We start from the raw sequence: 25,130 nt of genomic DNA, 5'->3' as shown, positions 1-25,130 counted from the left end.
GGGCGGCCACATTTGAAATTGGTCCCTAAGGGCGGGAGTGGAAAATCACCTGTAAGTGAAACTTAAAGGGATTGGGACAATAAAAGGAGAATGTCACAGTAGGGTGACAAATTTATTAAAACATGGACCAAAAGGCATTCCAACCCATTAGCGGCCTTTGCCAAAGCTGAAGGTACAGGGGACTAAGACAGACAAAAATGAAGATGCAGGCATGAGTCTGCAAATCAGTGTGATGGTTGCCAAAGTGGAGATGATGATACATGAGATGTTTTCAAGGACATTGATCCTCTGTGCCACTTCTCGGCACCATTCCCATAAGTTAATATTGCCGTATGCTTCTAAAGTGGTCGGACCATGTTTCAGGCCACACTTGATCATTACTGACACTGAATGTGTCATACCAATGCTGCCTGGTAGCTATATGTGTCTTAGGCTGACCCAGACACTGACAGTTCCCCATGGTCATTGCCAGGTAGCTGTGCCAGGACCTGCAGAAATAGTGGGTGACATGTTGACAGGTGCAGCCAATCAGATTATGCTGGCTTGTGATCACCATGGCATGCCTTTTTATCATTACGTTGGCACTGAAATCATGAGATTCTGGGATTAGTGCTCGTGAGGAAGTATTCAACATTACGGCTAGCCATTCATTCAGCTAGCCTAGTGGTGTCATCAGGTCAGGTGTTCCAGCTTCCTTTGGTCAAGGAAGCCTCAACATACACTGTCTGCCAAAGCAAGCTCTGACCATGTCTGTCTGCAGGTACCCATGGGTGGGCACAGAGCATCTTTCATGCAGTCTGACTTGCTTGGTATCCCTTCTTCTAAAAGCATCAAGCAGAACCATTTAAGCTTAAAACAAAGAAGGAGGCATTTGGCCCACATTGTCTGTGCTGGCTCTTTGCAAGAGCAATCCATAATGAATCCCACTGCCCTGCTCGCTCTCTATAGCCATGTACCTTCCTCTGCTTCAAATATTTATCCAAATTTCCTTTTTAAAAAAAATGCAATAATGGTCTTTACCTCAACCACTTCCTGTAGCAAAGCATTCAAACTCTTGACAACCCTCTGCCTAAAGAAATTACTCCTAACCTTTCTTTTCACTGTTGGGTAATACATTTAAAATGATCTCTATCAGTTGTGACTCCCCAACCAGAGAAAATAGTCTTTCCTTATTCACTATCAAAACTATTCAGAATTTTAAAAACCTCCATTAAATCTCCACTGATAGTGCTAGAGCAAAAAAAAGCTTACACCAATTGGCATAGGAAGGGGAAAATGAAAAATGGTTAAGAAATGATTGAAATATACTTACCTTAATATAACTATGTCCTTTATATGACCTCCAGAATACTTAACTGCCACCTAGTAACCCTGGGCACAGACTCACATCGACATCACAACTGTCTGCTTAAACCTATCCGCCTCCCTCTACCGTCGGCAAAAAAAATCCTTCATTGCTAATGCTGTATTTGAAAGGCATAATGAGAGAGCAAGCTCAGTGGTTTTTCATAGAAGGAATAATGGTAGAAACAGCTCTTTTTGCTTTCCTTTCAGTCCTTCGCTTACAATGGCACACAGAAATCTAACAGGTGGCTGCAATGTTAACTGTGGGTGCAGAATCCATGAGTATGAGCCGGTCTGTGGATCAGATGGGATCACATACTTCAGTCCTTGCTTGGCTGGCTGCTCAAACGTCATCAATGAAAGCACAGAGGTGAGTAGCAAAATTGATAACTTTTACCACACAGTGGTGAATGTCAAAATAAGATTCCCAGATGATTGGCAGACCCATGCACTCCAGAGTCACACTGGGGGTAATTTTGACTTTGTGCGATAGTGTAAAACGGGTGATAGCGAATCAGCAGCCCGTTTTAAATCTCTCCCGATTTTAATTTCTATTGAAAGCAATGGAAGTAAAAATTGGGAGAGATGTAAAACAGGCTGCTGATTTGTTATCACCCATTTTACACTATTGGCCAAAGTCAAAATTACCCCCAGTGTGTTTCTTATCTGAATGACGTTAAAGCTACAAAAACCGTCTAATTAAACTTATAGCAAGAATTCAAGCCGTTCATTCAATGGATACTGATTTCTAAACAATACTGTGATAAAAGATTGGTGTAATACTTACATTGAGACACTATAAACCACTATAATAGAAAAAGTAAAGATAACAGAGTAGAATATAGTTACAGCACCAGCTTTAACTCCATTTGACTTCTCAAAATCACTGTTGGACACCTGGAAATTGAGCATGAGTCTGTAAAGATGTCGGGCACTAAATTGGGCCGTGTAGCGCCCATTGTTTCAGCGCTACACGGCCTCTCCAACATCCAAGATGGCGTCTTGTATGCGCATGCACATTTCCAGCGTGGCGTACGCCGGATGCCATCTTGGTATAGGAGTTAGTGCAGGCGCAGACAATGAACGCTGGAATCATGTAAAGTAGGGAGAAAATGGCTTCAATCAGTGTGCAACGCTGATTTAAAGTGATAGACACCCTTTTTGGACTTAACACTCAACTCAATGCACAGTCTTAACCCCAACCATCAGAACATATCTTAGGGTGCCTGGAGGACCCCCCACCAGCGCTATTTAAAGGGACCATGCAGGATTTACAGGTCAGTGGCTGGATTATTGCTTCTGGCTGCCAAGACATTTGTAACTGTTTTTGAAGGTCTCCTAGACTTGACTATAGGATGCGGGGACATAGTCTAACATTTAGACCCAGGACGTGCAGGAGTGAAGTTAGGAAATGCTTCTACGCGCAAAGGGTGGGAGACGTTTGGAACGCTCTTCTGCAGACGGCAGTTGATGCTAGCTCACTTGTGAAAGTTAAATCTGAGATTGATAGATTTGTGTGAACCATGGGTATTAAGGGATATGGGGCTAAGACAGGTATATGGAGTTAGGTCACAGGACCACCATGATCTCATTGAATGGTGAAACAGGCTCGAGGGGCTAAATGCCACGGCCACTTGCTGCCTCTTGATATGCGCCACCTTCTCCTGCAAGAAAGCGGGACGTGTATCTAGGTAATGTGCCTCGTCATGGTTAAATAGCTGCCAGTGTGTTTGGCCTGTGAGTTGTGGGTGGGCAGCTTGCAACAGTGGTAATGTTTAAGGGTAAGAGGAAGCATCTGGTTGGAAGAGTTGAGTACTAATTGAAAGAGTTTGTTGGTAGACGGGTGATGGGGGGTGTAGTGCGTGGAGCAGTGGATGTGGCTAGTGGTGCAGTTGGCAGTTGACAGTTGACCTCACTCACCTTGACCACTCATGTCAAAGCATTGAATTTCTTCCTGCCCTGCATCCATGTTCGTGGTGCTGTGCGCCTGGCATTGACTTCGTCCCCCGCTGCCTCCCACTGCCTTTTGGATATAAGTCTGGCTGGCCTCTTGCACCCCCCCCTGCAGATATAGATTGACCCTCCTTCTGTCCACCTCTTGCACCAAGGTCTCTAGTAGAGAACCTTGGTGTATGCACTCTCGCAGGCCTGGTACCAACTCAGATCGGTAGATTGGTGAGGTCCAGCATGCAGATTGGAGGATGTGGGATTTAATAGTGTGCAACCTTTATTCAATGTTTTAACGTAACTCATCAGTGTGTAAACATAGTGATGGGACCTGCATCTGTGTTTTACGTGTGCGATGTCTGATCTCTGTTCAGACTCCGTGAAAACAGTAGACTGTTATTTTCAGCAAATAACATGTACCAGCTACCTTTAAGAGATTTCTGACGGACAACCTGCCTTTAAGAGATTGGAGCTCCCCCGGCTGGTGGAAAGTGCAAATTGCAATGATTCCACATGCAAGGCCCGGAATGGAATGCTGATTGCAGGTGAGTCCTCGGGTGGGCTGAAACTTGCATCCTGCCTGCACAGGGGCCATTGGGGTGATAGCACATCACGCTACCTGCGCCCAAAAACGACCCCTATCCAATTTTTTCCCCCCCGTTTAGTTTTAGATTCTGGAACTACAGTTCTTCAGTATGCCAGTTGTCAGTTCGAAGATTGGCTGATAGATTTATGTTTTCATACACCATCTCTTTTCTGCTGCAGTAACCTTTCTTACATTGCGCTCTGAACTGTAACTGGATATTGGTTTTCTTTTATCTGGAGTCCTGTGAGGTTGTGATCTGTCAGCGCACAGCCTTTAGCTGATTCAATGCTGCAGTTAACTACTGATTGATGTAGCGTAAAGGAGGGGTAACTACTGACTGATGTAGTGTAAAAGGATTAACTACTGATTGATGCAGTATAAAAGGGATAACTACTGACTGGTATAGTGTAAAGGGGAATAACTACCGACTGGTATAGTGTAAATGGGGACAACTAATGACTGGTGTAGTGTAAACGAGGATAACCTTTATTTTTATTCGTTCATGGGATGTGGGCGTCGCTGGCTAGGCCAGCATTTATTGCCCATCCCTAATTGCCCTTGAGAAGGTGGTGGTGAGCCGCCTTCTTGAACCGCTGCAGTCCGTGTGGTGAAGGTTCTCCCACAGTGCTGTTAGGAAGGGAGTTCCAGGATTTTGACCCAGCGACAATGAAGGAACGGCGATATATTTCCAAGTCGGGATGGTGTGTGACCTGGAGGGGAACGTGCAGGTGGTGTTGTTCCCATGTACCTGCTGCCATTGTCCTTCTAGGTGGTAGAGGTCATGGGTTTGGGAGGTGCTGTCGAAGAAGCCTTGGCGAGTTGCTGCAGTGCATCCTGTGGATGGTACACACTGCAGCCACAGTGCACCAGTGGTGAAGGGAGTGAATGTTTAGGGTGGTGTATGGGGTGCCAATCAAGCGGGCTGCTTTGTCCTGGATGGTGTCGAGCTTCTTGAGTGTTGTTGGAGCTGCACTCATCCAGGCAAGTGGAGAGTATTCCATCACACTCCTGACTTGTGCCTTGTAGATGGTGGAAAGGCTTTGGGGAGTCAGGAGGTGAGTCACTCGCCACAGAATACCCAGCCTCTGACCTGCTCTTGTAGCCACAGTATTTATATGGCTGGTCCAGTTAAGTTTCTGGTCAATGGTGACCCCCAGGATGTTGATGGTGGGGGATTCGGCGATGGTAATGCCGTTGAATATCAAGGGGAGGTGGTTAGACTCTCTCTTGTTGGAGATGGTCATTGCCTGGCACTTGTCTGGCGCGAATGTTACTTGCCACTTATGAGCCCAAGCCTGGATGTTTTCCAGGTCTTGCTGCATGCAGGCTCGGACTGCTTCATTATTTAAGGGGTTGCGAATGGAACTGAACACTGTGCAATCATCAGCAAACATCCCTATTTCTGACCTTATGATGGAGGGAAGCTCATTGATGAAGCAACTGAAGATGGTTGGGCCTAGGACACTGCCCTGAGGAACTCCTGCAGCAATGTCCTGGGGCTGAGATGATTGGCCTCCAACAACCACTACCATCTTCCTTTGTGCTAGGTATGACTCCAGCCACTGGACAGTTTTCCCCCTGATTCCCATTGACTTCAATTTTACTAGGGCTCCTTGGTGCCACACTCGGTCAAATGCTGCCTTGATGTCAAGGGCAGTCACTCTCACCTCACCTCTGGAATTCAGCTCTTTTGTCCATGTTTGGACCAAGGCTGTAATGAGGTCTGGAGCCGAGTGGTCCTGGCGGAACCCAAACTGAGCATCAGTGAGCAGGTTATTGGTGAGTAAGTGCCGCTTGATAGCACTGTCGACGACACCTTCCATCACTTTGCTGATGATTGAGAGTAGACTGATGGGGCGGTAATTGGCCAGATTGGATTTGTCCTGCTTTTTGTGGACAGGACATACCTGGGCAATTTTCCACATTGTCGGTAGATGCCAGTGTTGTAGCTGTACTGGAACAGCTTGGCGAGAGGCGCAGCTAGTTCTGGAGCACAAGTCTTCAGCACTACAGCCGGGATGTTGTCGGGGCCCAGAGCCCTTGCTGTATCCAGTACACTCAGCCGTTTCTTGATATCAAGTGGAGTGAATCGAATTGTCTGAAGATTGGCTTCTGTGATGGTGGGGATATCAGGAGGAGGCCGAGATGCATCGTCCACTGACTGGTGTAGTGTAAAGGGAATAACTACTGACTGGTGTAGTGTAATCGGGAATAACTACTGACTGATGTAGTGTAATTGAGAATAACTACTGACTGATGTAGTGTAGTCGGGAATAACTACTGACTGATGTAGTGTAATCGGGAATAAATACTGACTGGTGTAGTGTAAACGGGAATAACTACTGGCTGGTGTAGTGTAAACGGGAATAACTACTGACTGGTGTAGTGTAATCGGGAATAAATACTGGTTTCCTGATGCTTGGATTTATTGAATCCACCAAATTTACAGTGAGGTGGGTGCTACCTGGGTGAGACATTGGGGTCAATTTTCGGATGGCCGAGCGGGTGCATTCGTGGCGGGGGGCTCCTAAAATCGGGGATTCCCGGGGTGGGTCCGGAGCCTGGCTCCAACCCACCCACTTCCGGGTTCCCCAATGACACGCTTAGATGCGCGCGCAGCCCCCGCGTGCGGGACTCCCACCGGCAATTAAAGCCGGCGGGATCCCAATTAAAGCAATTAATTACATAGTTCAGGTCATTTGCAGACCTGATTGGGAGGGTATTTTAGGAGGGGTGGGATTTTCATCTCAACTGAGCGTGTTTCCCGTACTGGGGGAAACACTCCCAGTTGAAATGGACGTGTTGCAGCCATCAGCCTGTGGGATCTGCAAAGGTCCATTTGACAGGTGAGGGAGACCTTCAATCATTGCAAGAGGCCACTCTGTGACTTTGGACAAAGTTTGGTCTGCACCACCCTCCTCCTAACACTAAAATTCACCAACTTGGAACCTCAACTCTGGTGTCCAGACACATGTACCTACCTTGCGGACCCCCTCAAATGTACATCTTCCGGATTTGGGTCGTTATAGCTGCAGTCATGACCTCATCGGAGGACGAACAGCATCACCAGCCTCACCGGCCACGCCGTCCACCTCTGACACGTGGAGCTCCACAACACAGTGCTGTGACATATCCACCTGCACAGCAGGAGGGAGGGCAACCGCAGAGAGAGATGCGACGCAGAGGGCACTACCCTCGTCACAGGGTCCAGAGACCGAGGCTCAGCTTCCTGGACCTCTCTGAGCAGCAGTGCACACGAAGGCTCAGAGTCACTCGACAGGTAGTCGTGGACATCTGCAGCCTCATTGATGCCGAGCTGCTCCCGGCTGGCCCGAGCACCATCTTCTTACCCGTCGCTGTCAAAGTCACCACTGCCCTCAACAACTTCTCCTCCGCATCCTTCCAGGGTGCCACCGGGGACATTGCCGGCGTCTCTCAGTCATCTGCACAAAAGAGCCCTGCAAATACACCTACACCCACTCTGCAGTGACACAATGGGTGTCATCAGCTGTGGGTCTTCATTGTGATCCTCAGGAAAGGGAAATATTGCACAAACCAGACAAGATTTGCAAAGTCGTGGCAGTAGTGGTGATAACAAAATTTAATTTGGTTGGCAAAAGAAACAAATCTAAATGAAAAACATGACATTCTGACATACACCCTTGTGCATCCCCTTTGTGCTCACAAAACTTTAGCCTTACGTTTACGGGTACCCCTACGTGGTGCTACCCCTGTGGCTTCAGCAGAGGTAGTGGCAGGTTGCTCTTGTTCATCCCCTGACCGATGAGATGCTTTGCACGAACGCCCTCTGGGTTTCGGTGCCCGTGAGGGCCCCTCCAAACGTTGCTCCACCTGCACCTGTGCAAGAGCAGACTTAGCCACCTTGAGAGGAGGCAACATTGTGGGTACTGGTTGAGAGAGGGGGCAACAGGTGAGACGTGGGAGCGCTTTGAGTGGCATCCCCACTACCATGTCCCCTTTCGCCATCATCCCTCTCCTCAGCCAGGCCTACATCACTCCTTCCACCCTGCTGGACGACAGTTTGGAGGACTTGTGTGAAGCCAGTTTTAACGTATCTGTCAGTCTGTTTAAGGCGGCAGAATGTTGCTCACCCTGAATCCGAACGGCCGTTGTCAGGGCCTGAATGGACTCATTATTGAGCCGTGCTTGAAGCTCGATAGAGGCTAGCCTTTCCTCCATCGCAGACATTCCCGCACTTACCCACAACACTATCACAGAGATGCCTTCACGTCCCTGTGACACTATCTCGGAGATACCCTCCTGTACCTGTTCCACCATTCCACTCATGCAGGAGTTGGACTCCTTCGTCCTCTGCGCGATTGTGGAGAGTGCGCGTGGCAACTGTTCAGTACGTCGGCAATGTGCTGCTGCCCCTCGATGACTCTCCTTTTCATGGCTGGCCATGCTTCTGGGTCCAGCTGAGCAGAGCCTGGAGAAGAGTGCTCCCACTGATGCGGACTCTTCACGGCTGTCCCTGCCACCAGGGTCTGCTCGTGCTCACATGTGCGTAGTGACTCATCGTGTGCAAGCCCAACTAAGTGAGGACGGGTACCCACCGAGGTGTGTGTATCTGCGCTGGTGGATGGCTGGCTCAGATGTGACGATGCCCCCTCAGAGGCCGGAAGGTCCTCTGAGGAATCGCCCTCCGCTGTCACGGCGGTTGCTGATGGCCCTGCAAGAGAACAGAAATCAATATTAAGCATGTGGACAGATGTTGAGGTGCTGCAGATGCCAAGTGATGTTAAGATCATTCGCTATCATGAGTGCTGAGTGTTAGATTTCTGTCACCAGCCACTTGTGCGCTCCCAGTCTCGGTGTCCGCCATGGACTGGCACTCCAGCGTCCGGCTTATTTCCATTGCTTGCTGCTCCGCGTCCGTTAAGACCACCTGGTGTGGCGGGCCCTCTCGGTCCTTGCCCTCTCCCGGGCATTCTGGCATCTCTTCTCCTAACAAGGCAAAACACAGAGAGCCGTGATTGAGTGATGGTTGCATAGTGACCCGCTACATGCATTGGTGTGGGTGGGGGTGAGCGTGAGGGAGATGCATGGGAGGGTGCGTGTGAGATATAGCCATGAGATTGTATGAGGATTGGGTTGCGTGGTAGTGTTCAAATGGGAACTGGGGCGGTGAGTAAGTGCAGGCAAGGTGAGGATGATCGTTGAGTGGATGTGAGGAGTGATGCGAGAGCGTTGTGGTGGCAGTGCAGAAGGAGTTGTGTGGTGGTGGAGGTGATGTGGAAGACGGAGTGAGGGAGAATGCGTAAGTATACTCATTTTGGCTGACCTAGTTAGGTCATTAAAGCGCTTCCTGCACTGGACCCAGGTTCGGATGACATTGCTGCTGCTGGTGACCTCCTCTGCCACCTCGAGCCAGGCCTTCTTGGTGGCAGAGGGAGGCCACTTCCTCCCATCCGATGGGAAAAACGTTTCCCTCCTCTTCCTGACCCCATCGAGCAGCACCTGGAGTGAGGAGTCAGAGAACCTTGACTCTCAGAAGTTTGTTTCTACACAGTCTCATAAATTTCTGTCCCTCCTTCATTTTTATTTTCCAGTTTGAAATTAAGATGCTAACCCATGTCTTGATGAATTTTGGGTGCAAACATTTTTTAGTGAACAACTTGTACAAATTGATTCAAGGAGAAAAAAGGGCTATTTATTTGAACCTTGGAGCAGCCTTGCCTCTGGCCTGCTCCATGCTGACAATATGGTTGTTTGCTGCAGGAGGAGCATTGGAGGACTGCCCCTTTAAATAGGGCTCCTCCTGCTGACAGCCTGTGATGCGGGTGCGCAGTGCGCCCGCTGCGCAGGTCTGCAACGGGAAACCCGGAAGCACGCTTAAGTACCTTCAATTAGGCACACCCAGTCGACCCCCCGCTGGCAACCTGCCTCCCTCCTAATATCGGGCCCATGCTATCAGGAGCCGGCACCACCAGCATCTCTCTAAGGGAGGTATAAACGCAGCCTGTATCTTAACTCGCACCAAGTCCCATTCACCCATCCCCCCTGTGCTCACTGACCTACATTGGCTCCTGGTCCAGCAACACCTCAAATTTAAAATTCTCTTCCTTGTGGCCCTCCCTGGCCTCGCCCCTCTCTATCTCTGTACCCTCCTCCAGCCCTCCAACCCTATGAGAACTCTACGTTCTTCCAATTCTTGCCTCTTGTGCATCCCCGATTTCCTTCCGTTGGCGTCTGTGCCTTTAGCTGCCTAGGCCCTAAGCTCTGGAATTCCCTCCCTTAACCTCTCCGCTTCTCTACCTCTCTCTCCTTTAAGACGCTCCTTAAAACCTACCTCTTTGACCAAGGTTTTGGTCACTTGTCCTAATAGTTCCATATGTGGCTCGGTGTCATATTTTGTCTGACAACACTCCTATAAAGCATCATGGGACACTTTACTACATTAAAGGCGCTATATAAATGCAAGTTGTTGTTGTAGTGCCCAAAAAAATTCCCATGCCTTTTTGAAAGAATTAGGTGTGTTTCTGGATGTGCATGGAGGTCCATGACTCAGTTTGACAAAGGAAAGCCTGGAAAATCTTTGATATTTCAGCCTTTAAAGGGAGCAGTTGAGGTAATTTTACAATGGCAAATGTGCAATGGCTGACTCAAGAATTCTTGCAGTGACCGAAAGTGGACTATTATTAATTTCACGCAATGCCGGTGCTCCTTCATGAGTATCACATTTTTTTTTACAGATGAGGAACTACACTGACTGTGCCTGCGTTCAAAGTCGGCAGGTCATAACCCCACCTACAGTCGGACAGAGAAATCAGCTCCGATTGGTTATTGTGAAAACATATCTGAACGAGAATGGCTACGCAGTGTCTGGCAAGTGTGAGCGGACGTGCAATACACTGATCCCTTTTCTGATATTCCTCTTCATCGTCACACTAATTACAGCTTGTGCACAGCCATCAGTAATCATAGTAACACTCAGGTAAGAGCCCACTACAGCCGAATGGAGCCAACTAGGCATGTCTTACAGCATTTCAATTCAAGAGGTAGTAGATAAAGATATTCAGCAACACTTTTCATTTATTGTCACATGATGTTTTGGTGCAATTTATGTTGTGATCATGTGACACTCATTTAATGTCATTATGTGACATGCAGCAAGCAGCATCCATTTAGAAAACTCCTAAACTAAACATTCCAGGCCTCATTTTAATTGGAATGAATAAGTTGTGTGTCATTCTGTTCAGGTCGATCTCATCTACATGCATTTGCTACTGTCTGCAGTGCTATGAAGCAGGGACATACGAACACCCCACTGTGTCACCCAATGCATCAACTGCAATGAAATGAATGTTCAAAATTGCTGTCACCCAGATTTTATTCTTAACCGTGAAATTCTTTTAAAAAGAATTACCCTTGATTTACACAGGGGCAAATATTTCCCATTCTTAGTACTTGCCTAACACTAAGGTACCTGTAATCTACTGGCCATTGCTCCATTTTTGAACTTATGTCCGTGAATTTCCTCGAAGTTGCTCCCGCTCCACTGGCGTAACTTCACCGGAAGTGCCGTGGAAACTTTATTTACACATGTCATGAGTCTGACCCACGGCCGATGCATCCATAGCGCACAATGCATGCTGATCGGCTCAGATTTTACATTTACTAACAAATAACCAATTAAAAACACTGTTCACTTTCTTTCAAAACATACCCAAACACATCCTTAAAAATAATTTTCACAGTCCTTCAGCAGCCATGTTGGTTCCTCACTAACCCCATCAAATGTTCCTAAAAATAAAATCGATAATACAATAAATATAAGCAATTCAACAATTTTTGGACAAAAATCATCTAACATACCCATAATCGTACCCATTCCATCTTCCAGGATCAAGAACCATTTCCCCTCGCTCGGGTTACCCCTCTGTTAGGTACTTCGGGCTTGTCTTCTGCTTTGTTCCAGAGCTGGGATTTTTCAGCATTACCTCACTCCTGATGTTTTTTCTGCTCTGTGTATGCACAAGCTTGGTGACCTGTAATTTCAATTTTACCGGGTTCCACACATACCTGTATTATCAGTGCCTCTCAGTGTCAGCTGTTCTGCCCTGCTACTGAGCGGTGATCGTGCTACTGAGCAGTCTCAGCAAAGGCAGCAAGTGGGAGAAAGCAGAGACACATTACAAGAAGAGAGACACACACACAATTCTTTTTTTATTTCTGTCCATTAGCAGCACCACAAGATCGTCGCCATATTATAAAAAAACGCGCTGTTACTATGAAGTAAACATTAAAAATTCCAGTACCCTGACCTAAGCACCAACTCCTAATGATGCAATAAACATTAGCCATCTCAACAGTGGGGAGAGTTCAGTGCCCCATCCAAATAAGTGTGTGAGCAATGTCATGGGAATTTCCCTAGCTGATCTATGTGTTTTTTTTCTTTAATTATTTATTGAAGTTGTGTATCTTTGAGAAGCAGCAAGTCTTTGGGGGTGGTAACATTCTGTCATCAAACTGTATGGGTAATTGAAAGGAGCCTTAACAGTGCTCTTAGCTGGGAATAAACAACAGTGCTGCACGGGACCCAAACAAAAGACCCAGACAAGGGATTGGTGAGTGCCAGCCACAAAATGGATAGAAAGAAAACCAGGCAGTGAAGGGCTCCAGGTCACTGTAGGTGAATGATTGCACCATCAGTACATTTAATCTCATTCAGGTTTAAGAATCTCAAGAAGGAACATGTGCAATTATTTAAATCAAAGTGGACACCAGCCACTCTCTGCTGTATTCTGTCTTCAAATTTCACATATTCTAATTAGGGCAGGTGATTTATTCTCACTCAGAACCACTCAAAAACCAGCAGTGTTGACATTCATGGAATTTGTTATAGGATATCACAGTGCTCCAAATTGAGTACGCTAATTATCACATGTGATGCAAAGGTCTCCTCTATGCCTGGCTTCAGGTCTGTGTGACACTGAAGACAAGAATAAGATGCAAATGAAGTTCATGTGTAACTCTCAGTGCACCAGAAAACTCATTTTAATCTGTAGATTGCACACACTTTTAAAATGTAAAGAAATGACTTGTCTACTTTAAGTACTAAAAATTAAATAAATCTTTATTGGATGTACAATTGTTTAGTAATCAACTACAGGTTATCTGTAAACATGAATGACTACCTTTTACTCTTCTCTTTATATGTTTGCCTTCTCTACTCTCAGCTGCTTAGCATGGAACCCACAATAGAATTATAAAACAGTTTAATTAAAGAAGTATTACATAAAGAAACAAAACCACTGGAATCTAACACTGAGAAAAGAGCAGCTTAGTCACTAACAAGAGCACAGCAACCACATGCTAACAAAAATTGACTGTAATTGGTGATATGCAACACATCCATGAGTTCCTGATCTAACACAGCTTCCAGGTACAGCACGGTGGCTGAAAGCAGAAGTTATCTGGTACGTAATATAAATAACAGCTGAGCAGGTCAGAGGCAGGGTATTCTGCGACAAGTGACTCACCTCCTGACTCCCCAAAGCCTTTCCACCATCTACAAGGCACAAGTCAGGAGTGTGATGGAATACTCTCCACTTGCTTGGATGAGTGCAGCTCCAACAACACTCAAGAAGCTCGACACCATCCAGGACAAAGCATGATTGGCACCCCATCCACCACCCCAAACATTCACTCCCTTCACCACCAGCGCACAGTGGCTGCAGCGTATACCATCCACAGGATGCACTGCAGTAACTTGCCAAGGCTTCTTCAACAGCACCTCCCAAACCCGCGACCTCTACCACCTAGAAGGACAAGAGCAGCAGGTACATGGGAACACCACCTGCACGTTCCCCTCCTAAGTCACACACCATCCCGACTTGGAAATATATCGCCGTTCCTTCATCGTCGCTGGGTCAAAATCCTGGAACTCCCTTCCTAACAGCACTGTGGGAGAACCTTCACCACACGGACTGCAGCGGTTCAAGAAGGCGGCTCACCACCACCTTCTCAAGGGCAATTAGGGATGGGCAATAAATGCTGGCCTCGCCAGCGACGCCCACATCCCATGAACGAATAAAAAAAGTTATGTAATTTCAAGGTTGTGTCTAGCCTTCTGGTTCTAATGACATTCATATACCTCACTTGTGGTCTTGTTATCACCTGAACACCTATTATTAGATTACAGCTACGCTATTTATTATCCTCTATATCAACTGACAGTCAGAATTCTCAAAATGACAATTACTGGCTACCTATGGTCGTGTACTTGTCAGTTTGAGAATTTGAATTCAGTTTTAAAAATCTGGAAATAAAAAGCTGGTATCAGTTTTTTAAAAAAAGCTGTTGGATTATCATAAAAACCCAACTGGTTCACCAATGTTTTTTCGAGAAGGAACCTAGCCGTCTTCACCTAGTCTAGCCTATATATGACTCCAGTCCCACACCAAAGTGTTTGATTCTTAACTGTCCTAGCAAGCCACTCAATTGTATCAAACTGCTCAGGAAGAAGGCCCACCACCACCTTCTCAGGACAACTAGAGATGGACAATAAATGCTGGCCTTGCCAGCAACGCCCACATCCCGAGAATGAATATTTAAAAATGCTGGAATCGTGAATCTCTTTTACTTGATTTGTGCCCACTAATCTCTCGTTTCAACTAGGATGCCAGTAATTGTTACTTGGAGCATGTGATTTTGCAATTTATAGTCTGGTATGTCACTTGGGCACAATTACATTTGGTTCAGTTTGGTTCTGTACGCCCAGCCACATTGTTACTGTCTGATACTAGATCACACATACCCAGCTGTAAATAGATGCTTGGATACATTTTCATCCTAGGTTGCACTGAAGGGAGATAAATAGGAAATTAGTTACCTTGCTCACACATAGGGCATAATAGGTTTCATGCAGCCCCCAGGGTTATTTTTGTTTTCAGTGAGTAAGTGACATTTTTACTAAACTGTAGTCTTCTAAAACATCTCAGCCTTTACATTCAATGTGTCCAGGGAGTTAGCAACACACTTTGTTCCCACTTCTATTTTGATGGGAAAAGGGAGAAGTCCTAAGCATTGATGAAGCAATGTCCAAAAAGTAGTGAGGAAATATTCTGTCCCCATCCCTGTCCTCAGGTATAAAGCAGGAATGGCGGAGACCATTTAAAAATGTGGAGGAGAAATATGTGATTTTTTATAAAGCAGCCTTCAGTAGCTGTGCATCAACAGCACAGTGTGGGGCTGTGCTGTCAATTGAGGATTAGAGATGGACTGTAAAAAACAATGTCGTTATGCTTTCAACACTAGTATGATTTTTCACTACATAATTGAACAAATTAAATTAAATACTTCTCTATTTTAGGTCTGTAGAAGATCAGGAGAGACCTTTTGCGTTAGGTATGCAATTTGTTCTCTTACGAACCCTTGGTAAGTGACTAGGTTGTTGCTTTGTATAGCCTGGAAGTGAATACTTAGTAAAGTTATATATGTTTAAAAAATTTAACAAACACAATTTAACTGATACAATGCAACACCAACAATGCCCCTCGATGAGTATCCTCAATTTTCTTGGCTTAATCCAATTAGTTCTGCTTAGTTCAGACTCGGGGGTGGAATGGTGCTGAACAATGAGGGAGCACACTGAAGGACAGTGCATTGTGTCATGGTGTTTTGAAACCTGTGGTTGCTTTTACAATTTCACACATGCTGAATTATCCATTTCAACCATCTTGGGGAGGCTCCTAACTGAAAGCAAATTTATTTTTGCATTATGAGGGAAGCAAAGTTGGAAGAAGATTCATTCACTGGTTATTCTGGCAGATTTTTTAATTGATACAGCGCAGCATTGGCAGAGGCTGAAAAGGCCCAAGTCACCGTATAATCCTGAACCTAAAACAAAACCAAAGGAAATACTTGCATTTATATTGCACTTGACCATGTCATCAAAATGTCTCAGAGTTTACTCAATAAGTTAGTTTTGGAGTGAAGTGACTGTTGTTATGTAGGCATATGCTCCAACTGTGACTGCTGATTCAGTACCATCATACTTTTGGATACCATGGAGATGACTTTCTGCGCGGAGTTTCCCACTCATCCACTGTAACTTCACTGGAAGAGCCACAGAACCCCGGAAAAATGGAAATTCACTTCCCCCCATTTCTCCGGCCAGATGTGGTAAAAATATTTCAATAGGAAAACAGAAATAAAGAAAGGTTTAGCTGACACTTCCATTATTGCTCCATGCATAGAAATAATGAATTCTTCCTGTTCAATTTATGGCCATCAACAATTATGTCCATTTACAGAATTGTAACTTGTGAGTATGTATTTGTTTATTCGGGGTAGGTTTCCGCCTTTGCCTTTTGGGTATTAATTATCGCCTGGGCAGGGCACAGAGAGGAAAATTGATTTGGGAGGATTGCACACCCCGAATGGAGGCTGCCCACTTTTGCATCCATTAATTCAACTGAAAGAAATATCAGGCGCCTCTTAAAAGTGTGTAATCCCCAGCGCTTGATTTCTCACCCTGCACTCCACCCAGGTGATGCTTAACGCCCAGGTGGTAAAGATGAAAATCTACCTCATGGAGTTTAATTAGTCTGTTTCTGAAATTGTTAACAATTCTGTGTTTTACTATCTGAACTGCAACTGAGTAGAAATGACAAGGTACAAATCATCCATGTGTTTGTGCACTACAACAGTGCCATCATCTGTCAAACAAATGGCATTGCATCATATATTAGGGAATATGATCATTTAAACTATTTGAATTTAAATATTATTTCAAAGATCAATCATTTTTGAAAATGTAAACAGAACCCTTGTGGCCCTACCCAGACCTTGATCATTTTCTCCTGATGAAGTTTAACTTGCTGCACAGTGCTTGTTAACAGGTGCATGAACTGAGCTGTGTGTTTAATGTTAGTCTGGTTAGCTGTCGACTGATTTTATAAGCCATATATAAATGCTAGTTTGGCTCATTTGGTAAAAATCTTGCTTCTGGATCCGAAGGCTGTGGTTCCAGCCCCCAATCAGTACTTGAAGGCATGATCCAGCCTGACAGTCCAATGCAGTCTGAGGGACTGCTGCATTATTGGAGGTGCTGTCCTTCACATGAAACATAAGCCAAAGTGGGTATTAAAGGTTGGTCCCACAGCCGTATTTGAAGAGGAACAGAGACCAGGGCGTGGCCAACATTTTTTCCTTAACCAAATACCATCAAAAAATGATTCATCCCATTGCTATTTGTTAGACTTCACTGGCACAGGCACTGCACTTCAAAAGCAATTCTTTGAGTGAAGTGTTTTGAGATGTTTTAATAAAGGCACTATACAAATGTAATTATTCCAGTAGAATAATTTGTGTACGAATTGTTTTGAGCACAGCAGTCAGCAGTTGTTTTTTTGAGGCTGCAGCTATTTATAATTCTATAATGACACATTTCATTACCGTTACAGCACAATTTTAGATGCGGCTCCCAGCTCCTTAAAGTTAAATTTACACTTGCTTCTCCTAACCTGAGATTAAAAATTGCACACATAAAAAGCAAAGCTTTGAATGTTTCAGTGCCCAAACTATAGACAAACATGTACCAGTCATTTTTTTTAAACACTGCTTTATATTTTTGGCATGCTTTATTTAAAGTTTAAAAACATACATATAATATGCAAATGAGGTTACTTATGATCTGAACCCCTCTGAAACTAAGTTGTTTGGAAGCAAGCTATTAATTAACTTGGGACACTGAAAGCAGCAGTGTGTCAGCAGCCTCATGTAGACATTACTGAACAGTAAGATTCAGCCCCTTTCTGTTTAGTGAAGTTACACCATACTGGTTTCTGCACTGGTTATTTATGAAAGTCTGCCCATCAAATGAACATACTAATTGTTGCAGTACATTTTAGTCAACCTGTAGTATGATTACTGTCTAATTAGATCCATCAAAATGTCTCAGGATAGATTGAAAGCTCCTTTGTGATTCTGTTATCAGCTATTTTTCTAAAGTCAGTTAAGTATATGCATTATGTAAATGTTTATAAAAAATAAATTCCACAACCTACATGAGTTTCTTGATATGAATATAAGCTTTTGTTTTCTTACAGCTTACATTCCGACTCCAATCTACTTTGGGGCTGTGATTGACACAACCTGCATGCTTTGGCAACAGGAATGTGGTGTTATTGGCTCCTGCTGGGAATACGATGTCACATCATTCAGATTTGTCTACTTTGGACTGGCAGCGGGCCTCAAGTTTGTCGGCTTTATTTTTATTTTTCTAGCCTGGTTCTCAATCAAACATAAAGAAGACCACTTGCAAAGGTGGAGACGGAGAGCCTCGCCCATAAGCACTGTCAGTGAGCTGATCAGTAACCCAGGGACCCAGCACAACAATGCACGGACTCGATCATGTCCTACCTTTCAAACAAAGGCTGAACGCAGTGAATACCTAACGCGGTCTGGACCGATCCAGCATCTAGCACAGACATTTCCTGGGCCACTCCAGGAAGCAGTAAAATACACAGCCAAGAACACACTGGATGATATGACAGCTGACATTTAGGTGAATTGATATATATGCTGTCTTAGGGATCTAGCTGTCAAACACAAATACTGATGGCTGTTTTGAAGTTTAGTTCTTTAACAAAAGCGCCCTTTGGGAAGTTTCTCCAGATAAACAACAAAACCTGTGCCTTTTTAATTTAAAGAAATGACATACACTGACCAATAGAAACAAAGATTAAAGTACACAGCATGCTGCAGGGCTGGATACCTCAACGAGATTAGAATTCTCAGATACCTTATATCATTTTTAATCTTATGGAGTGACCATTTGCACTCGTGCTCTTGAGTCAATTTAAAGTTGGTATTTTGAGGAATAAGTCCCAGAGATAATTGGTGAACAAGCAGGGAGACGAATGTAGCATCAATGTAAGTGAGAAATCATTTTGTTTTGACAAGCTTTCTTATATTTTTTTTAATTAAATGCTACTCTCATCTGTTCTAGTTGATGTGTTAGAAATCTCTGCTTGTTTCAGCTGCAGGCTGATACAAGGTACAGTGGGGGGGGTAGATTTTTAACTTGGTGCTGAGGCATTAAACTGCCATTGAATATGGGCCACCCATTATGGAACCCGCCTGATTTTCACCTCTATGGTGGTTTCTATAAGGGGCGACCAACCTGCAACACCAGTTTAATGCCAGGGCGGTAAGTTGAAAATCTACCCCAATGTCTCTAACTTGGGCCTAATAAAGTATTATCAAGTGACCATTTTAAAAAATAATTATTTAAAATCTTGAGAAACATTTTGCAAGATAGTAAATCTTTGTAAAGGTAAAACAAAAAGATTGCAAATGCTGGAAACCTGAAAAAAGTGTATTTGCAGCATTTTCTATTTTCATTTCCGATATCTGTAACATTGACGTGGCTTGATCTTGTGATTTTGCCATGGAGAGGGTGGGCAGCAGGCTTAAGTTCCAGATCTTACCAATGCCCACCTTTGATAGCCCAGTAGGCATGGCTGTAATGACCCAGTTCTGAGAAGCAGTACATTTGCTCAGAATTGAGAATCAAACCTGTAATCTCCAACACTAAGCATTAGTGCTCCAACACTCAGTACTGTCATGCCACCCAATGCTGGAAATAATGGGAATATTAGGAAAAGGTTGGGGAATGAATAAGTGGACACTGTGCAGGTAAAAAGAAAAAACAGTAAGTGCTGTAAACTGGAAATAAAAACAGAACGTTGGAAATAGATAGCAGATTCATCAGCATCTGTAAAGATGAAGCATAAGATTAACTTCTCAGGTATGAGCTTTCAGCGGTTCTGAAATAATAACCTGACTTTCTTTTCAGGATCCTGACTGGCCTGCTGTGCATTTTGAGCATCTTTCTGTGTTTTATATAAGTGGATACTGTGGGATCTATAGGATACCAGCTGGTTACTTTGTGCGGAACAAAATGAAGGATGCTGATTGTAGAAGTAAATGGAAATGGGTACAGACTGTTCTGCTGTAGCTAATCTACTCTGCTTTACCCATGTGTACCATCCGTCTCATTGATGTTAGCCTGACACTGAGACTTAGTTTTGTACAAATAGCAAACCTGGAGCTGAATTCCCTCGGATGTTCCAGCAGATTTCCGCTGCAAGTCCAGCGGATCAGCTTGGAAAATACACTGTGTGTTGATACTTGTCAGGAAATCCCAGTCGGCCTGGTAAGAAGACGAGCCTCCGCCTGTCCCTTACAAGGCCAGCCATGTCAGAAGAGGCGAGGACTCCTTACCCTATGAGTCTCTACTTTTAGTGTAACAATGGAGGTGGTCTCCAGAAGGCTGGAAATGGACACCACCAGGGAGGCCCAAGCCAGGGACAGAACCTTGACCCTCGAAGGTAGACAGAGTTTTAAAAAATGTTAGGATAGGCCCCCTTACTCAAGGTGCTATGGGGGTAAAGCATGAGATCTCCAGCCTGGGGGGCATGCCTGGGCAACACCCCCATCCCAGTGGTGGTTAGGCGCTGGAATTCCCAGCCATTGCTGTGGAGCAAGGTTTGCTCTCTAACATATTCTAACACAGCACCTGCTGGCTACATGCAAATAAAGTGCCCCTCCCACGAATCCTGCAAACTCTGGGGTGGTGGGCGGGGGCAGTGCCAGAAGTCACTGACAGGCACGATCCCAGCATAACTGCCAGGATTTATAGCTTTTGCTTTTCCAGAGCCCATGGGATGAAAATTGCTTTAGGCCCTTTTTGAGGCCTGAAATGGTTTGAAATTAGACCTCAGGTCTCATTAACATTATTTGGGCAAGCTGCCTGTCATATCTCCACAGGCAGCTCGCCCATTTTAAAACGATGAATTTCGGGCCACGTGCCTTGCTGCCAGCAGCCCAAAGCAGAGTCCTGGAGGGGATTGGAGCGGCAAAGGTGGTGGTGGGAGGGGGGTGTTACCAATCGGGATACTGTGGAGTGAGAGGAGCACCCCTTCTGCTGGCTCCACAGGAACGTTTTTTAAATTATGTTTTTAAAAACTCACCATTTGTTCGCAGCCACTGAAGAATCTGAAGGCCCAGCTCCTACTCTGCTCTGCGATGTCCAATTTCCCACTGCGAGCCCAAAACAGACATTAGGGCCCTTATTTACATATGTAAAGGGTTTAACGCCTGTTTTAGGTGGCCTGAAAATGGCTCAACCCAATATCGGGTCGGACGTTGGTCCCTGAAATTGGCCTTTGTTGTGCCCTGTTTTAAACGGGTGCAATGAGATCCAATTCCTTCTCCCAGGTGTCTTGAATAAATAATGGATAGCCACAGAAGTGATGAACTCTCCAGAATATTTCCACTGTGATCATTAACTGGTTTCAAGTATTTTCTCAGCTAAATTAAATGTTTTTTGGTTTCTTAAAAGTATTTGGCAATTTTTTTGTCAGCTTGAGTAATACGACGATGCATTCTAATACAGTTCATATTATAGCATCATGTTTTTATAAACAAACAAGGAAAAAGTTTGCCATGAATTTTGTCATGGCCAGTGTTTCTTTAAACACAAAAATGTGAGATCAAAGTTTTGTTTACTAATATATATTTTAATGTTTTAATATTACAAGTAACAGGATGACAAATGGGTAATCACTAGAAGTTTGACCATTTGTTATTTTAGCAGATCAACACTTAAAATGTGGAAATTACATCCCTTTGTCCACTGTTTTAACACAGGTTTACCTTAAATTGTTTAGCATCTCTAACAGAGGAATGCCATATGAGCATGTTAAGCATTTGTCAGCTAATATTGCCATAGCAATTTCTAGGCTTAGATCAGGATCAATTGTAGTTTTAGTCAGTTATTACTGTGAGTGTTACATATCCAAGGTACTTATCAAAAGTGCATAGAGCAATATATCTTTCAACTGTATTAAAAGCAAACACTGAGCTGAAATGTATTGATTTTCATAAGTGAGATTGAAAACAAATCCCAAAGTCTGCAAGAACTGGTAAACATGTTGCTTTTGGTCTCCTCTTTGCAGCTATTTCATTTAGGACACTACAGTCAGTCTTGAATACTGCCCACTAGTAAATATATTTAACCACTTTATTTGCTGTATTTTGTTACTTATCAACAGTGTCTCGATTATTTTTAACCTGAATACAGAGCAAATAGAATAGGATTTAATAAGAACTCTAATTGCACTTAATAGCAGAGAAAACAATTGGATTGGAACGTGCAATATATTTCCAAAGTTCTTTTATAATTGCACCTCCCTTTTTGTTATAAGAATGACATAACTGTTGCAGGAAAATTTTGAAATACTTGAATATTGAAGCACAATATTGCATGCATGTTTACTGCCGTTTCAGCTGCATGCACTTTTTCAGTTTGCTTTCCTTATGATGGGCAGCTTCCTGGATAGGTCTCATGCAGTATTACACAGATTGTAATTTATCCAAGACAAATTGTGTCAAATTCTTTGATGTACCTTGTAGAACAGTATTTAACTTGTACACTGTCACACTGGTATGGCTTCTAAAGGTTGGAGATATTTTTCACATCGGTAGGCACTGTAGAAGTTAGTTGGATGTAGTTTAGGGAGGCATGTAGCTGGCAATTCAGTTGAAATTGTACAGTGAAAGACAGCTGGTGAGCTCAAAATGTACTTAACGTTTGCCAAGACTTCCTACTGCTAATTGCAGCAACTCTCACCCAGTTCGTCTTACATCATCGATAACCCTTCTATTATCAATATTGAAATAAATATTTTTTATCTTGGCCACATTTCACTGTTTCTCCCAGCTCTCACTTCTACAAAGTCCCAGTTGCCTCTCTTTCCTTTTCTTGTGTATCCCAACATCTATTCTACAGCATTTGGATTTGTCTTCTGCCTTCAGACTCCCAGGAACAGACGTGGTCTGCCAGCATGGCGGTGCAGTTTAGGAGACTGAGTGACTGCATGTCTCTGTGCCATCGCTCTGTGTTCCACCTCCTAGTCTCCAGTTTAGGATCCAAATCTAAACTGTTCTTTTGAGTTCAAAAATATTTTAGTATGAATGTGATAAATTGAATCACATGGTAGGGATGTGTATGTATTTCGGCCCATGGTGCAGCCAGTCACTCAGGGCAAAGTACTCATGGACATACATTTCACATTACACTCCCCCCCAGACAGCATATTCTACATGTTATGTTCAACAGCAGCTCTTTTATATAAATTCTGCAGTTCAAAAGTAAAGAAATAGATAAGCAAAAAACAATGACATAATTGTGCTTAATAGCAAATCCTAATGCTGCTGTATTTTTATCGTGTAGAGTGTAAAATGTCACTGATCTGAAATTTTCAGAAATCCTCTGGCTCACTTGTGTGTGTTTCTCCAGGTTGAATGAGTAATGGTTTACGGTATGATAAATCCCTAAATATAGTGTAACTACCTTTGTGGTCAGGTTCTGAACTGAACGATTGGGTAGTTGGGACTGGGGAAAAGTGGCTGCTGAAGGCAAGTGATTATTACTTAAGGTGACTATTAATTGTGATTATTACTTCAGGTGACAAATTATATTGTATTTTAAATGGCTCCCTTCAATTTATTGAGGATCTCTTTGTGGTGTGATTTTCAAGAGGGCGGGGGTGAGATTGAGAAAGAGAGCAATCCTTGGGCTACAGCAATGGGCTGCATTACATGCCTAGGATTGACTGTGCCAGCAATTCCATAGCATGTTGTTCCATAAACATAAATTAGTTTTTTTTTTGGTTACCTACTTGTTTTGTCAATTTTGCTCTGCCAATGTTCTCTATACCCTGCTATCCTGAAGCTGGTAACTCCTTGCTGAGATTTAATGGGTGCTTGTTCCTCTCAGGTACTTCACCCAATTATTCATGTTTGAGTATTGCAGTGAATGTTGGCAGTGGACTCAACCATAAGGGCTCCACAGCTGAGCCCAATCCATCTTGACCCAATGTGCACACTTGACATTTCCAGCAGGGGTCGCTGGATAGCAACCACGACCTGGAACCTGGCTGGTTTTCTCACCTCCCTCACCCAAGGTGCTGAGTAAATCGTAGCACCTGTACCGCCGTCCTGGCTAAAATCAGCTAACCAAGCACACACTATAAGCCTCACCGACTCGCTAGATTAAAAATCTGAATAAAAGTAGTAAAGATTCATTGAGTGCAGGTAAAGTAAATTCTTATACAGTTTTTGGAATGGGCATTTTTAACCAACCACATACCTCTACCACCAGAAGCAACATCCTCCACAGGTGGGAAAATTCAACGAGAACAGGAACGACATTGTGCTTTTCAAAACAGTGTTATAAACAATCACATCAATTGTACTGGATGTATATGCGGTGTGCTTGTGATAAGCAAAGATACAGGAAGTGAGTGGTTGTTATAAGTCCTTTTGTTTTTGGAATATACTGTAGTCAATATCTGAGTTTTCTAAATAATTGGTTTATTGGTAATGTATTTATTTCAAAGACAGTAATAATGACAGTATTGTAAAGCCTTTAATCACTTCCTTTTGTTATCAGGAACATCTGTAAACATCATGTTTGTTAACAACCTGTTTACATTGAATACTTGATATGTTGTCAATAATAAAAGAAGAAAAACTCACACAGGTGGTGTAATATTATTTCATGTTTAATTGGACCATCTTGAATTAAACAATTGAAAACTTGGGAAGATCTTTAAGTCGTGTTTTATGCTTGTCACACAAATGATTAAAATGCTGTGCGCTTTGAATCTGAGTGTAGCTGGAAACACTGACAGCCACTAACTTCTGGAGACTCAACAAGAAGATGTATTCTACTTAAGTTGGGTTTTATGGAATCTATTAAAGTATCAAATGGGAGCTAAATTGTTGATCCGGCTTGTTACGAGTCCTGAATTTCCATGAGGATTCTACCGCTCTCCCTCCATTCACTCCGGCCAGAGAAGTGAGAACACCCAGGGATGCAACATAAATGGCCAGTCATTCTGATCCCCTGAGGGTTATGCCGGACTCCTGCTGTGGTTAAAGTGGGAGAACAGTAGAATGCCCGTGGAATTTTAGGGCTCTGGTGTCCTGGCAACGGATATGGACCACCCAACACTATCAAAAATAAATTAACTGGCTATTCATCTCACTGCTGTTTGTTGGATCGTACTGCAAATGTAATGACTGCTGCGTTGGCTTACATAACAGTTACTGTACTTCACAGCAATTAACTGTATGGAAAGCACTTTGGCACATTTCTGAGAGATGTGAGAAGGTGCTATACAAGTACAAGTCTTTCTTTTCTTTCCTTCTA

At 43.9% G+C, this 25,130-nt stretch overlaps 1 protein-coding gene across 1 annotated transcript in view; it reads left to right on the top strand.

Moving 5' to 3' along the window:
* slco5a1 (solute carrier organic anion transporter family member 5A1) overlaps nt 1-19,213 on the top strand; it is a 183,976-nt gene extending 164,763 nt beyond the window's left edge. The window contains exons 7-10 of the mRNA XM_067975894.1: nt 1,555-1,714; nt 10,594-10,835; nt 15,216-15,280; nt 17,956-19,213. Coding sequence (XP_067831995.1) covers nt 1,555-1,714; nt 10,594-10,835; nt 15,216-15,280; nt 17,956-18,413 — 925 coding nt within the window. The 3' untranslated portion in view covers nt 18,414-19,213. The remainder of the gene's footprint in view (nt 1-1,554; nt 1,715-10,593; nt 10,836-15,215; nt 15,281-17,955) is intronic.
* The last annotated feature ends 5,917 nt before the right edge of the window (nt 19,214-25,130 follow it).

Source organism: Heptranchias perlo, chromosome 3 (assembly GCF_035084215.1).
Source record: "Heptranchias perlo isolate sHepPer1 chromosome 3, sHepPer1.hap1, whole genome shotgun sequence".
Taxonomy (NCBI): Eukaryota; Metazoa; Chordata; class Chondrichthyes; order Hexanchiformes; family Hexanchidae; genus Heptranchias; species Heptranchias perlo.
This window is presented reverse-complemented; position numbering and strand designations above follow the sequence as displayed.